The following is a 16405-nucleotide window of genomic DNA, read 5'->3' on the forward strand; positions in this document are numbered from 1 at the left end:
CAAACAAAATTATTAATTTAAATTGTTGTTTTTACACACAGACCTTAGTCTGGAGCTCAGAATCCCAATGATCAGATGTTATGTTTTTTCTGTCTTGCTGTATGGCTTTGAAAGTTGGACAATGGACTCTGAAACCAAAAACCAAAATAGATGCCTTTGAGATGAATGTATAGAGACGGTGTGGAGAATTTCATGAGTACAAAAAGTTACTGCCGATGAAGTAGGTACTTCGACGCATGAGTAAACAAATAAAAAATTATTTATATAAATTATATTTATATAGAGATCTGTTTTTTTCTCTTGTATGTATATTTTTATTAGTTTGAGCTTATGAGATTTATTTTTTCTCTTATATTTTTATGGTATATATGTACATTATTATTAGAGGCCAGGGTTCCCAGACGTTACTTACTTAGTACTCGTATTAGTATATAAGTGTATGCATACCTGCTAGCTTGGGCAGACGGCCAATTCATAGGTACCAGGTGTTAAGGGTAGGTAAAACTAGTCCTTACTTTTCTTAAAGTCTAAGTTTTCTTAAAAATAATAATTCAGTCCGTCAGATTCATTTCATTGACAGTATCTTTTACCAGATGCTTCAAAGCTTCAAAGAAAAAATAATATAACTTTACTTAAATATTTCTTCGTTCTTGATAATCCAATAATTTTTGTAAACAATCAGACTAATCAAATGCCCAAATTTTCCTAAATACACACCAAGGCTTGCTATATGAATATAACAGGATGTACTTACTTTTTATAAAGTCTCAGTACTTATTTTTATATATCTTGTAGAAAATATTATTAAAAATAATAATTTAGAGCACACAGTAGCGATCAACAGGTAGCAACACACGCGGTCCAAGATTGCGAAAGTTCTGCGAACTTTCAAAAGTGAGGCAACAGTGCGTCGGTAATTCGACAATGACAGTGACGTTTATACTATCAAAAACAATAATTTTTATACACATAGGCACGAAATGTTGCCAAGTCAGTGACGTTCGGTTTCTTGTTATAAAAAATCGATTATTAGTAGTTCCAATGTGACACAAAATCTAGGCACGGGATAAAAAAGTTTATTTGAAGAAAGTGTGTTATTTTGTCTTTCTTAATGGCGGTACAGGCTCCTTTTTCAATATTTTATTTAGTTATAGAGTAATTTTCACATACTAACACATTTATGAAATTGGGCTTTGTACCGCCATTCTTTATTATATTAAGAAAATGTGTGCCAAATATCTCGACAAAATATTCAAAATTAGAGCCGCAATCTTGGAACGCGTTTGTTGCTACCTGTTGATCGCTACTGTTTGCTCTTAATACTGCCAGACCTATTTAGTTGACGATAACTTAAATAAGACGCTTGAAAACTTTAAATCAACCTTTATTTTTGAGAATGACCCAAAAAACGTAAAACACGATTTCCGGGGCAAAGAAAGTTTTTGAAATTTGTTTTAAAAAATTGTTTAAACAATGTGTGACCAAAAATTATTCCTAACGCCCGTGAAATTTGTTTAAAGGAGACTTTTTGAACAGGAATCCGCAAAAAAACCGAATCAGAAACATTTTTTCTACGGGAGCGACCGCACAACCCGGACTATTTGGTTATTATAAATTAAATAAGAACTATTTCTGAAGTTGATAAATAAAACGCAAATAACCATAAAAATTAATCACATTCTGTACTCATCCAATCACTCATACGTATGTGATAATAATGAACTACTATTGCACTTGGTATCAGTGGCGTAGCTAGGCTCACATGGACCTTGTATCTAAGTGTGTTGCGGGGCCCTTTTCACGACTGATGTGGGTAGTGCTAAAAAATATTCAAACAAAACCAACAAATAGGCTTACGTTCGTATTGAACAAAATTTTTATTGAATATAGTTATAAATTATACAAATAAAATTACTAATAATGTTAATTACTAACTCCTGCATTAATAATATATCTAATAATATGTTATACATATAAACAATTTAAAAATGAATTGGTCTTCATTCAGTCGGACGAGAATGGTTTCGGTTTCTATAGACATTAACGACGAGTCTGATAGTCGTTCCTATCTCATAGAAGGCCTAATTTTTGATCAATTTTACTTTTGAAAAACTTCTTTCTACTAAGACAGTAGTTACCGGAGGAGTTAAATACAGAAGACATGATATTACCTCCGGAAATCTGAATGCAAGGTTTTATTTTTAATAATTCTGTAAGTTCTTTAACATATTGAATTTTCTTGCAAGCTAATTTTAAAGCAAATTTGAACAACTGGTCATAAAGGTTAAATTAAATATCTTTATTGTATTTAGCAGTCAGACTTTCAACTTACGAGTACTTTTTGTAATTTAATTTGGGAATGATAATAGCTTCTCATGTTGTAACACTTCAAATGTATTACTTAAGTCACAGAAACTTTGAAACCTTTGTTTAGTTTGAGAAATCAATATAGGTATAATAATATAATATATTGACCCTGATGTACGATTCCGGGTCTGAAATCCTCTCATCTTCTGATAACTCATCAAAAAATCCCTTTTATTACTTTTCGTCTTTTATTTTTAAAAAATAGTTTTTACTCCCCATATTTTTGGTAGCTTATTAGACACTTTTATCAAATCATGGAATGAATTTTGTATCTTTTAGCCTATTTAAGAGAATACTTATTTTTTTAGTAGAATACCAGTTTTATGTAAATCATTGTTTTCAAGCTGTTGATTTAGGAACACGGTTGATTATTTCAAACAATGGTGAAAAACAAACGACAAGCACTATAAAATCGTAATTTTTCAAAACAGCGATTATATTTTTACATTCATCACGTCTGGATTTTTTAGTAGAAATTAAATTTATTTCATACAAAGTTTTCATTATCAGTAAATAATTTTTTATAGCCGATAAAACATGGTACCCTGAAGACCATCTAGTAGGGCTTGCTATGGTATGTCCTTGTGAAGTACTTGTAATCCTCCATATGCACCAGACATAACATTTGTTCCATCGTCACCTTGTCCTTTATATTTAGATAAATCATTTCCATATTCTCTCACAGTATTCAAAATAAGATATTTTTCATTCATTTTTAATTTAATTTTTGTTTCGACATGTCGGGGACCCTATTGTTCGGGGACCATATAATTGATACGGCTGACACGGCGGTAGCTACGCCCCTGCTTGGGATTTAAATAAACATCATAGTGCGGCAGATCCGTGCAAATATTATAAGAATTATTGTGCATTTAATGATAGAAGCATATAATTTATACTACATATACTACACATATAAAGGTTCAAAATTAAATACAAGGCCATCTCAGATTTCACCTTTTACAAAAATGGCGTGCATTCAAAATGGCGACATAAATATGCGACTAATAGCACGATAACTTTTAAACGAAAAGTCCGGCTTCAACCAAATTTGGTATACGGGTTCTTTTTTTGATGTATAAGATCGAGCTCTTGAACCGGAAGAATAGGATTACCAGAAGTTGTATTTTTCCTGATTTTTATTTGTAGAAATATGTTGATTTTTTTATTTATTTCACCCTGTATATATTAATTTTTCAAAAACGTAATACCTCCATTGAAAATAGCGTAAAATATTTTTAAGGAAATATTTTGAACTTTTTAGTTATGTTAATTACCATGTAATAAATGCATAACTTATCTTCACATGTACCTATGTGTATCAGATTCGTGCAAATATTATAAGAATTATTGTGCATTTAATGGTAGAAGCACATAATTTGGACCACATATACTACACATACAAAGGTTCAAATTTAGCTATGAGGCCATCTCAGATTTTTCCTTTTACAACAAAGGCGGGCATTCAAAATGGCGACTAAACATATGTGACTAATAGCACGATAACTTTTGAACGAAAAGTCCGATTTCAACCAAATTTGCTATATATGTTCTTTTTTTGATGTATAATAGGTCTGGATCCCGCGTATGAAAAAAAAGTTGATTAAAAGCAAGCTGAAAATTTGTTAATAGCTTAAGGGTGTCTAGTCGGATAAACTTTGATATATGGGAACACTGGAACAGAGGCAGTTTTATTTGTGAAACAGGTTAAAAATTTGGAACGGTCAGACCACGAAAACGGCACATGTATTTTGTCCGACAGAATAGACTTAAGCTCTCCGAACAGAGATTAAACTCTCATGCAAAAATCAGACTGCTATTTATCACCAAATGGGCGTTTTAATGAGTGGAACATGTAGAATATGTCAAATGACAGCAATTATGAGATCGAGCTCTTAAACCGGAAGAATCAGTTTACCAGAAGTTGTGTTTTTTCTGATTTTTTTGTAAAAATATGTTGTTTATTTTTTCAATTCTTTCACCCTGTATATATTAATTTTTCAAAAAGGTAATACCGGCGTTGAAAAGAGGGTAAAAATATTTTTTAGGAAATATTTTGAACTCCTTAGTTATATTAATTACCATTTAATAAATGCATAAATGGATAACGTATCTTCACATGTAGATACCTATGTGCGGTAGATTCGTGCAAATAATAATATAAGAAATATTGTGCATTTAATGGTAGAAGCATATAATTTAGATCACACATACTACACATAAAAAGATTCAAATTTAGATAGGAGGCCATCTCAGATTTTGTCTTTTACAAAAATGGCGGGCATGCAAAATGAATCTGTTATGTACATGTGAATATACGTTATGCATTTATTAAATGGCAATTAATATAACTAAAAAGTTCAAAATAGTTCCTAAAAAATATGCTTACACTTTTTTAATGGCGGTATTACCTTTTTGAAAAATTTATATATACAGGGTGAAAGAATTGAAAAAAACAACATATTTTTATATCAAAAAACAGTAAAAACACAACTTCTGGTAAAACAATTCTTCCGGTTCAAGACCTCAATCTTATTCATCAAAAAATTTGGTTGAAATTTATCGTCTCGTAATGGTCTCGTTCAAAAGTTATCATGTTATTAGTCACATATGTATAGTAGGGTGGTGCGAAAAAAGTCAAGTTGATAATCCCGTATCGCTGTAGTGCGGAAAAGTTGCGATTGGTAATTACAAGAAAAACAAAACAAAAATTATTAAAATCGGACTTTATCTTCCGATCCCGCAACGGGCCTAAAGATTATGAAAAAAATGAAATTTTACCTTTTCTTCGGAAATTTTTATTTATCCTCCATGTACGTTTTATTTATCGCTATAGTAAAATTTATTTACAGTTTGCATGGTTAAGTAATAAAAACAACAGTTTTACGCATCTAACGAATATCTTCCGATCCCGCAAGGTCAATCAAAATCTATAAATATTTGAAATTTTCGATGATTTTGATAAATTAAAAAACATTTAGTTATCTCATTTTTCTCCTACATTGTGAACTTTTTCGCTTGTTTATATATTGCATGGCAATACTTAAACAACCCAGAACTCACAACGAGGAGGTGGTTGCACTTCTAACTCCACACACACCCTTCTCTCCAACCAACCAATGAGTGTGATTTTTACATTATTTACATAGTAAATTTCTTTTTCATGCTTCTATCTAGCTTTTAAACGTCAACTTTCTATTGTGATTTGGTGATAGAATCTGGCAGCATGGACCTTGATTTAAGTGTTGCCCTTATGAATCCATCTCTTGATTGTGGCCCACATACATTAGACCAGAGGTGACAAACTTAATCGGACTTGAGATCTACTATCTGCCTTTCTAATTCTCTGGGATCTACTGACTAAAAATTTTTGTAATATTTAGGACGGGAATAGATAGGTAGGTAGATAATTTTTTCTTGTCATCGATCGACTGACCTAGAGGTCGCGATCGACGGGTTGGCCTCCCCTGCATTAGACGATGCTTCCGTGACCAACTTTAGGCACCTCTCATCAGCTTGCGTATGTCAGGGATAGTTTTGTACATTCTAGTCTGGTATGTCGCCCGATATAATGCAAGAACTTATATCTTCATTTCACTTCGAAGAAGTGGTGGAGAAGATAGTTTTGCAACAGTCTGCAATAGTTTTGCAACATTATATTCCAGTCTATTATTTCAGTTTAGTCCCGTGCTTCAAAATTTTAAGTAGTAGGGAGAAAGGAAACACATTAGAGAGCTAGGGCTAAGAAGAGTGTTAAAAGCCGGATAGACTAAAGCCAAGGGCAAACGTATTAGAAATTTCATCCCTCCTACTTTAAATTTTGAAGCACAGGACTACACTGAAATATTATATTGGAATGTTGAAAAACTGTCTTCTCCACCAGTTCTTCAAAGCGTTTCAAATGAAGATATAAGTTTCTACATTATATCAGGCAACACGCCAGACTGGAATGTACAAAACCGTCCCCTGTCATACGCAAGCTGTCTAGCGGTACGTAGAGTTGGTCACGGAAGTATCGTCTAATGTATGTGGGATCCAATCAAGAGGTGAATTTATCAAGGCAACACTTAAATCAAGGTCCATGCTGCCAGATTTTATCATTAAATCAAAATTCAAAGTTGACGTTTAAAAGCTGGATACAAACAAATGAAAAAGAAATGTACTATGTAAATAATGTACAAACCACACACTCATTGGTTGTATGGAGAGATGGGTGTGGGTGGAGTAAAAAGTACAACCACCTTCTTGTTGTGAGTTCTGGATCGTTTAAATATTATTATACAATATATGAACAAGCGAAGAGCTTCACAATGTAACAGAAAAATTAGATAACTAAATGTTTTTTAATTTATCAAAATCATCAACCATTTCAAATTTTTATAGATTTTGATTGACCTTGCGGGATCGGAAGATATTCGTTAAGTGCGTAAAACTATTGTTTTTATTATCAACCATGCAAACTGTAAAAAAATTTTACTATAGCGATAACTAAAATGTACATGGAGAATAAATAAAAATTTACGAAAAAAAGGTAAAATTTCATTTTTTCATAATTTTTAGGCTTGTTGCGGGATCGGAAGATAAATTCCGATTTGAATAATTTTTGTTTTGTTTTTCATGCAATTACCAATCGCAACTTTTCCGCACTATAGCGATACTGGATTTTCAACTTGACTTTTTTCGCACCACCCTAGTATAGTCGCCATTTTGAATTCCCGCCACTTTTGTAAAAGGCAAAATCTGAGATGGCCTCATATCTAAATTTGAACCTTTATATGTGTAGTATGTGTAGTATATGTGGTCCGAATTATATAGTTCTATCATTAAACGCACAATTGTTTCACATATCGGCTGCACTATCAATACTAAATTATTGCATCTGTGTTTCCGTGGTTGCTCAGCCACTACTTGAAGACTAACAAGTTTCACCTTCATTTTTATTATCTTCGCAAATATATGCGTAGTGACATAATGCCGATAAAACTGTTCTATTATGATTAACTTATTTTTTAGATTAGCCGTTGACACACGTCAAGTATGAGTTCAGGGCTAAAGTTGTTGGTAGGTTGTAGACCTGCTCCAGTTCCACTATTATCTAGCTTGTTCAGGAAGAACAATACAAAAGTGTGCCATAGAAAAATGTCAGTGTTAAAAACAAAAGGTAAGTGTTTTTTTTTAATTGTTTAAAATTTATTTATGCGCCTTGAAAATTGTGATTTTTAGAATTTAAAATAGGTGACTAATAGTTAAATGCGCCTTTCATTTCCGTGGATTTATTTATTAGTATACCACCTACTTTTACTATAGAACAAGTTTGTCATATTTTACTGTAAAATATCATTGTTTTGTGGTTGTGTTTTAGTATGAAATTTTTTCTGACTTAGACAAGGCGAAAACAGCGGGTTCGTTGGAAAAAATATTCCCATGAAATTTTTTTGCATAATCACATTCGTGAGATACCCCAGAATAAGGTACAAGAATTCGCCCACGCGAAAAGTGGTCCAATTTTTTTTAACAATTTTTTTAATCAAATTGCAAAAAATCAATATTTTCGGCCCTGACAAACAAGTTTTTCGGACCATTTCGGACAAAAAAGGTCTCTTGTAGTTTTTCTCTAAAGTTGATCGTGTTCGAGTTATAAACAATTTAAAATTTGATAAACGCGAAAATATCCATTTTTAAAACTTAATAACTCGGTTAAAAATTATTATTATGAAAGTCAGAAAGTGACTAAATCAAATTTAAAGCCTCCCCTACATTATTCTGAAGAAATTTTTGTCATTAATTTATTACTAAGCTGTTATTTTTATTTATTAATAATTAGCGGTAAGATCGTATTGACCCGGCTGCAAATGTGAGTGCGAGTGAGATGCGCCATTAGACTGCCATTCAATCTCTTTCCCACTCATCATGGACGGCCGCCTAAAACGTGCATGGCGCTCATTATTATTACTTAAAAATAACAACTTAGTAATCAAATAATGACAAAAATTTTTTCATGATCTTGTAGGAGAGGCTTTAAAATTATTTGATTTAGTCACTTTCTTACTTTCATAGTAATAACTTTTAACGGAGTTATTAAACCTTGAAACCGCCATTTTTCGTTTTTTCAATTTTAAAATGCTTTTACCTCGAAAACGATCAACTTTAGAGAAAAATTATAGGAGACCTTTTTTATCGAGAATAGTCCAAAAAACGTAAAAAAAATTGTCCAAGCCAAAAATATTGATTTTTGCAATTTGATTAAAAAAAATTGTTAAAAAAAATTTCGACAACTTTTCGCGTGGGCGACTTCTTGAATCTTATTCTTTATGCCAAAAAATCTCATGGGAATATTTTCTCCAAAGAACCCGCCGTTTTCGCCTTGTCTAATTCTTAAATATTATTTAAAATATTAAACCACCCCACTACCCGGGGTGGGTCTTGGTTGACTCCACAAATCGATTCCATCTCGAACGGTCGTCCATGATAGTTAGGTCAGTGGGTAGCCCCATTTTTCTTAAATATAACTATACAAGGTGTCCCCCGAAAATAAAGACTGGCGGTACAGAGCCCAATTTGAAAAATATATTAATATGTGGAAATTACTCTGTAATTAAGTACAATATTAAAAAAACGAGCCTGTACCGCCATTAAGAAAAACAAAAAAATACACTTTCTTCAAATAAACTTTTTTATCTGATGCCTAGATTTTGTGTCATTTTGGAACTACTAAAATTTTTTATTTCATTAGTAGTTCCAAAATGACACAAAATCTAGGCATCGGATAAAAAAGTTTATTTGAAGAAAGTGTATTTTTTTGTTCTTCTTAATGGCGGTACAGGCTCGTTTTCTTAATATTGTATTTAATTACAGAGTAATTTCTACATATTAATATATTTTTCAAATTGGGCTCTGTACCGCCATTCTTTATTATATTACGAATACGTGTGCCAAATATCTCGAAAAAATATTCAAAATTATAGCCGCAATCTTGGAACGCGTTTTGGCTACCTGTTGATCGCTACTATATCACCTTAAGGTATGGATATAATACACAATAGAGAACATAAAAGTCCTATAACATTTTTTTATAAAGTTAACCGATTTCAAGAAAAAAATTACATTGTTCTCCATACAAGTGAATTTTTATTTTTATAAATTTGAATGACATGGCAACGTAGCCTAGAAAAACTTGTTGTGACTGTGGAAATTTAACCTAATAACCCCTTGTTTATTTACTTTGAGGTGGGATTTTTGGGATTGTTGACATCGTTGGTACCTACCTGCAAAAAATGGATATGGGTTTGGTTGATATTTACATTATTTTACCTACCAGATGCAACTGACCTACAAACCTACTTTTTTAATCTTTAGATTTTTGAGTTGCGCTTTGTTGCCAGACTTCAATTTGCATATCAAAATGTATATTAGTTTTTTGGTCTAACGGATCAATTTAGAAAAAAATGTTATAAGACTTTTTTGCTCTACATTTTGCCTTCTACCTATACCTTTAAGGAACGCACTATTTTCAGGGACCCCCTGTATATTATATCTCCATCGCATTCGTGGACGTCTTAAGGGTATTTTTCCTGTCGAGGCTTCCTCCCAGATTAACTTGGCAAGGCGGTTGTTAGGGAGTCTATCGACATGGCCGGCCAACCTTAGGCATTGGGATTTTAGCCTAATAAAATAAAAAAAAAGTCAAAATGTAAATTCGTACAGGTTAAAACAAATTTTATATCAAAGTTTAGGTGGTTACAAAAGATATTTTCAAGAAAGTATCCAAATCATACAAGGGGATCATTGTTTAAATAATTAAAAAAGGGTCATTTTTGCAAAAAAATACTCTTTTAACTGCGGAGGTCATTCAGTTAATAATGAAGGTATATAGGCTTATTTTCTGCAAAGTTGAAGGGTAAATCTTTCACATAAGACTTACTAAATTAAATTTGACCCCCTATTTATTTAAATAATTATACATAAAACTTTAAAAACAAATTTGCAAAAAAATATTTTTAGCGTTTTAAATAAGCACTATAAAATATCCTGTTTTACAGGAGAAGTTGCGCTGTGCTATCGGTATTAGCCAAAAAAAATTGGTCCAAAAATATTTAATATTTTTTGAGATATTGCATTTGTTTATTAAATGTTACTCTATTTTCAATTGCAAAAACGCGATTGTTGCCAAAGAAATATTCACCTGTATTAAATTTTATTATTTTTACTTTTATGTATATTTTCGATAAATGTATTGACAAATTCAAATTTCAATTAAACTCCCCCCTAAAATGGCATTTGAAAATTATTCAAATTTGTTTATAATTCGTTTTTTTTTAATAACGTCGCGGGGATTAAGTATTTTAAAATGCCGTTTCGATAATTGGCTTCCTGGGAATTTTTTACTAATTAACAAAATTTTTTATCGTTTTTTCTTCTTTTTTTTTTCTTGGAGTTATATTACTACGGGCCCTTTTAGGGTTAAATTTTATTAAGAATGACTAATCTCTGAGTTGTAGATTCTAGACCTAAAAATATTAAGATTTAACTAAAATATCTTAAATAAAATGTGGCTACTTACTGAGTTACAGGGTGTTTTATTTAAAAATTTAAAAATTATTGTTACCAAGTACTTTAAAACTATTTGACGTATCCTTATCATACTTGGCAGAAAGTGTGGCTATTATACACCCTACTAAATTGTGATTAATAAACGTTTCTAGCTGGTGCCAGAGGCGTACGACAGGGGATAGTGAATGATTGACCCTTCCCAAATTCTACGCCACTGAGTGAATTACTATTTTAGCGAAATTTTTCGATTCTCCAATACTTTGTATGTAAATAACTTTATTGGTATCGATAAAGTCATCAGTTTGAGAGATATTGGAAGTTTAAAGTGAATGAATCAAAATAACTATGCCGTTTCATTTTTAACGTCCAATATCTCGAAAACTAATCACTTAATCGTTACCAGTAAAGAGTATATTATTTACATAGAAAGTAATGGAACATCGAAAAATTTCGCTAAAATAATAATTCCCTCAGTGACGTAGAATTTGGGAAGGGTCAACCAGTAACTATCCCCTGTCGTACGCCTCTGGTAGTAGCTAGAAACTTTTATTTATCACAATTTAGTAGACTGTATAGTACTCACACTTTCTGCTACGTATGATAAGGATACGTCAAATAGTTTGAAAGTTCTGGGTAAAAATAATTTTTAAATTTTTAAATAAAACACTCTGTAACTCAGTAAGTAGCCACATTTTATTTAAGAGATTTTAGTTAAATCTTAATATTTTTAGGTCTAGAATCTACAACTTAGAGATTCGACATTCTTAATGAAACTTGACCCTAAAAGGGCCCGTGGTAATATACCTCCAAGAAAAAAAAAAGAAGAGGAAAAAAGACAAAAAAAAATTTTTAATTAGTGAAAAATTCCCAGAAATCCAATTATCGAAACAGCGTTTCAAAATATTTAATCCCCTCGACGTTATTAGAAAAACAAATTATAAACAAATTTGAATAATTTTCAAATTCCATTTTAGGGGGAAGTTTAATTGAAATTTGAATTTGTCAATACATTTATCGAAAATATACATAAAAATAAAAATAATAAAATTTAATACAGGTGAATATTTCTTTGGCAACAACCGCGTTTTTGCAATTGAAAATAGAGTAACATTTAATAAACAAATGCAATATCTCAAAAAATATTAAATATTTTTGGACCAATTTTTTTTTTGACTAATAACGATAACATAGCGCAACTTCTCCTGTAAAATAGGATATTTTATAGTGCTTATTTAAAACGCTAAAAATATTCATTTGCAAATTTGTTTTTTAAGTTATATGTATAATTATTTAAATAAATAGGGGGTCAAATTTAATTTGGTAAGTCTTATGTGAAAGATTTACTCTTCAACTTTGCAGAAAACAATCCTATATACCTTCATTAGTAACTGAATGACCTCCGCAGTTAAAAAAGGAATTTTTTTGCAAAAATGACCCCTTTTTAATTATTTAAACAATGATCCCCTTGTATGATTTGGATACTTTCTTGAAAATATCTTTTGTACCCACCTAAACTTTGATATAAAATTTGTTTCAACCTGTACGAATTTACATTTTGATTTACATGTAGTGTAATTTTATTTTACTAGACTATTTAATCTATTGGACTACGAACGTAGCTAGGCCTATTCATCTGTTTGACCTCGGCATTTGTTCTTGTTTGGTATTGCTTACTATATTGTAGGCTATATAAATATCTGTTTGCTTCCGGAATTCTTATCGATATCGATATTTACCGTGAATGTTGTTCCGAGATAGTTAAAACTCTCCCCTCTTTTACTTAACCTTTAACTACCCGCGCATCAAGTTATAACATAACTACACGCGTGGCGTACTTTATACGCCACAAGAAAATACACTTAAAACAGCGGATTTGTTATTTTTTTGTTTTGAAAAAATACACTTAGTTGTTTGCTATAAACCCTATTCGGCATCAGTGAATACCTGGAGTTCCTTCTCAGTAAGCCAATTGGGATTTATAACTGGAATCATGGAATAACTGGATTCCATGATAAATAAAATTACTAATAAAAAATTTTTTGAAATGTGATTTTTTACAGGAGAAAAGGTATTGTTTACAAAGAAAAATATATTTTGTGCCATAATAACTAAAAAACAATTGAAATATTTACTTATATTACGATTTGTATTAATATAATCGTGGCGTATATTGTCCACCACCGGAAACAATAGATAATAAACTGTAAATTACGATCTTCCCGGAACGCTGATTATAACGAAACTAAAACCAAATTGTAAAGCACATTCCAGTGATAGGTTAGAGAGATAAACAAGGTAAAAAATTTAATTTTTAAATATATTTGCAGTAGAATTCTTATATCTGGCGTACCAAATACGCCAGCGCGTGTAGTTAAAGGTTAAAGTTATATGGATCTCTTGTAAGATTTTGCCCTATTCTATCTCGCGTATATTTGGTTTGCTCTTCATTTACTCTTAAACCAGTTTTTTAGCATCTACCTCCAATTTATTGAAAGTCCACTTCACATTGGTGACTGTGTTTCCCACAACTCCGCCTGGAATAAGTCTTGCACCCTTGGGTGGATTGTGTAGCTTAACAGTCATTCTTGCCGGTCAAAATCTCAGATAAACGAGGAGGGTTAAGTGGAAGGACAACAACTTGCCCTTGTGAAAAAACAGCCTGTTATGAAATTACTGTTGTCTGGACACTAGAACTCATCTTTATTTTTTCAGTTTTAAATCAAAAGCAATTGACATTCGGCAATAAAGAAAAAATAAGAATCTCTATGGTCTCTACGTTATTTTTACTTTTAACATTGACTGATAAAACCATTTTTGGGAGTTCAAAAGAATTGTTTGTTTATCAGCTAAGTTGCAACATTATCTCTTTAAATTTTCCATAACATTTCCGCATTTTTTGCGTAATATATGTCTATTAGCACAGACTATAAAAACTACTACTAAAACTATAAATTTACAATATCAATTGCGTTGGTGTTTTTATCAGCATTGTTTGCGGTTTGTCTTTATTAACTGAGAGATCAGTATAACGAGTGGTATACATACTTAACTTATTAGCGATAATGAGTAATAAAACTGCCTTATCAAGAGGTTACCGTAAAAATTACGATATACACGCTGAATATTTATATAAGTATGAATACGTAAATTATACAGTGTATTTAATAGATTAAAGTTCTGAGCTCCAATGATTTCAGTACTATATAAGTACACGTACACAACCAAGATGTTTTCTGGGAATATTCCCAACGCTACTTTAGAACTGGAAAGCTATTATGAATATTACCTAATAAAGAAAAGAGGCAGTTTTGTTGCCAAAAGTAATAATAGAAAAATAAGTTTTGTAAAAAAGAACTAACATTATTATAATGTGATAAAACATTAGTAGTTTATAACGCTTAAGGGGAAAGGCGCAAAATGTCGCCTGTCAAAATTTTCAATGTGTTTTAAATGTATTCCTTTTTTTCGAATCCTGAGAAAACTGATAAGCATTTTTGAAAAATTTAAACGCAGAATGAAAGATTACATTATTACTGAGGGCCGAAAATCTCTTAGAATAAATAAAACAACTTTCTTTTAAATGAAATATTTTGTTTCTCTTTTATTTTCACCCTTGTAACCTGTAACTTATTAAAATAAACATTATAGAAGTTTTCAGGAACTTTCAGCCCTCAATAATAATGCAATCTTTCATTATAAGTTTAAATTTCTCCAAAATATTTATTACTTTTCTCAGGATTCGAAAATAATGATTACATTTAAAACACATTGAAAATTTTGACAGGCGACATTTTGCGACTTTCTCCTCGAGAAACATTACATTCCATACAATTAATTTATTAAAATACCCCCTCTGTGGCTCAGTGGTAAGAGCGCCTAACCTTTGAATCGAAAGTTCCGAATGGTAGTGAGTTCGAATCCCACCAGGGTCAGAAATTTTTTCATTTATTATAAATTAATAAATGAAAATAGTTTCTGTCCTTGTGGGATCGGTACTCACCGGAGGGACCGCAGACGTTCGGATACAATTAGCGTCTCTTTGCAAAGACAATGACGTCGACTTTGCAAAGTAACAAGACACTTACTCAACACACACTACACATTACACCTGAGTTAGTGATAAGTTACCTATACAATTACGTGGCTAAAGGTTCTAGTTCTAAACCAAGGCCAGAATCAGAGAAAAAAAATTTATTAAAATATTCGAAAAACTCGTGATAGACCAGGGCGCATCTGTAAAAATATTATTACATTTGGATGTTGAGAGGTGCCTCACATTTTTTTGCAGAAATTGCTTGGAAATAAATCATATAATAATAATTGAATTATCCTCCCACTCAAAAAGGACCGGAACATTGTTTAAATAATCAAAATGTCAAAAAATTAAGGCAAAACTCGATTTTTTCTTTGTTTTTTGATTATAACGTTAAAAGTGTTCATTTCTGAGGAAAGTTGTACTGACATAAAAGTTGCACAATTAAATTTTCTACAAGATAGCGTTGTTAAAAATTTTAAACATTGTCACCCTTGTTGCAAAATAGCAATAATTGCGAAACAATCATAAAAAACAAGTATTTGCATTTTACTTTTTTCAACCATTTATACTAATCCGGGGACCTTCATATTTCACGCAGAAAAACTTTGTGATACAATAAAATAATAGTGGCTAATTTCATTAAGATCGGTTCAATAGTTTTTGCAAAATTAGTTGTGCAACCTAGCTTTCGCAAAAAAATGTATTTTTCAAAATATTATACTGTAGAAGAATACTGTACCTTTCATTGGCAATTTGCAAAATTAAAATCGGTTATTTATAAATATATTATAAATATTTATAAATATATAATTATATATTTATAAATATATAATTAATAAAAACGCATAGTATGTCCTTTGATATAATACTTTTTTTAGCAAAAACTTTCTTTGTTCGTATATTTTAACTTAGAGAATAAAAGTTTATTATTTTTAAACATATTATGCAATTGTTTAAATAATATTTCACAAACAATACTCAAATTAGTTTGATTTTTGTGGAATTAAAATATTAAAATACAACAAAATATAGAGTAAGAAAATAATATATTAGATAAAGATTCGAAGAAATTTTGGTGGAAATCAACTTGTGTAAATCGAACACCGCTGTATTGCGCGTAGCACCAAAAATTATTGTTTATTTAAAAAAAAACCTGACGATGTGGTAGTTAACCGATTTTAATTTTGCGAATTGCAAATGGAAGGTTCAGTATTCTTCTATATGTAAAAAAATTTAACTTGCTCTCTGCTTTATTTTCAGTCCTGCAACAATTTGAAAAACTGAATTTTTTTTTGCGAAAGCTGGATTTAAAAACTTATTTTGCAAAATATATTAAACCGATCTTAATTAAATTTACAGTATTGTTTTATTATGTCATAAAGTTTTTCTGGGTAAAATATGAAGGCCCCAATTCTAGCATAAATGGTTGAAAAACGTAAAATTCGAATACTC

The 16405-nt window shown here is 31.0% G+C and overlaps 1 protein-coding gene across 3 annotated transcripts in view; it reads left to right on the top strand.

Annotated features, from left to right (window-relative positions):
* The window catches only part of LOC114325333 (uncharacterized oxidoreductase YjmC), a 103535-nt gene that overhangs the window by 30376 nt on the left and 56754 nt on the right, over window positions 1-16405 (top strand). For 2 of the 3 annotated variants that reach the window (XM_050642779.1, XM_050642768.1), the window contains exon 2: window positions 7381-7528. In XM_050642779.1, the coding sequence (XP_050498736.1) occupies window positions 7405-7528 (124 nt within the window). In that variant the 5' untranslated portion in view covers window positions 7381-7404. Of the gene's footprint in view, window positions 1-41; window positions 221-7380; window positions 7529-16405 lie in introns of all 3 variants that reach the window. The other variant, XM_050642774.1, reaches the window with a different exon arrangement.

The sequence above is a fragment of the Diabrotica virgifera genome, chromosome 1, assembly GCF_917563875.1.
Source record: "Diabrotica virgifera virgifera chromosome 1, PGI_DIABVI_V3a".
Classification (NCBI taxonomy): domain Eukaryota; kingdom Metazoa; phylum Arthropoda; class Insecta; order Coleoptera; family Chrysomelidae; genus Diabrotica; species Diabrotica virgifera.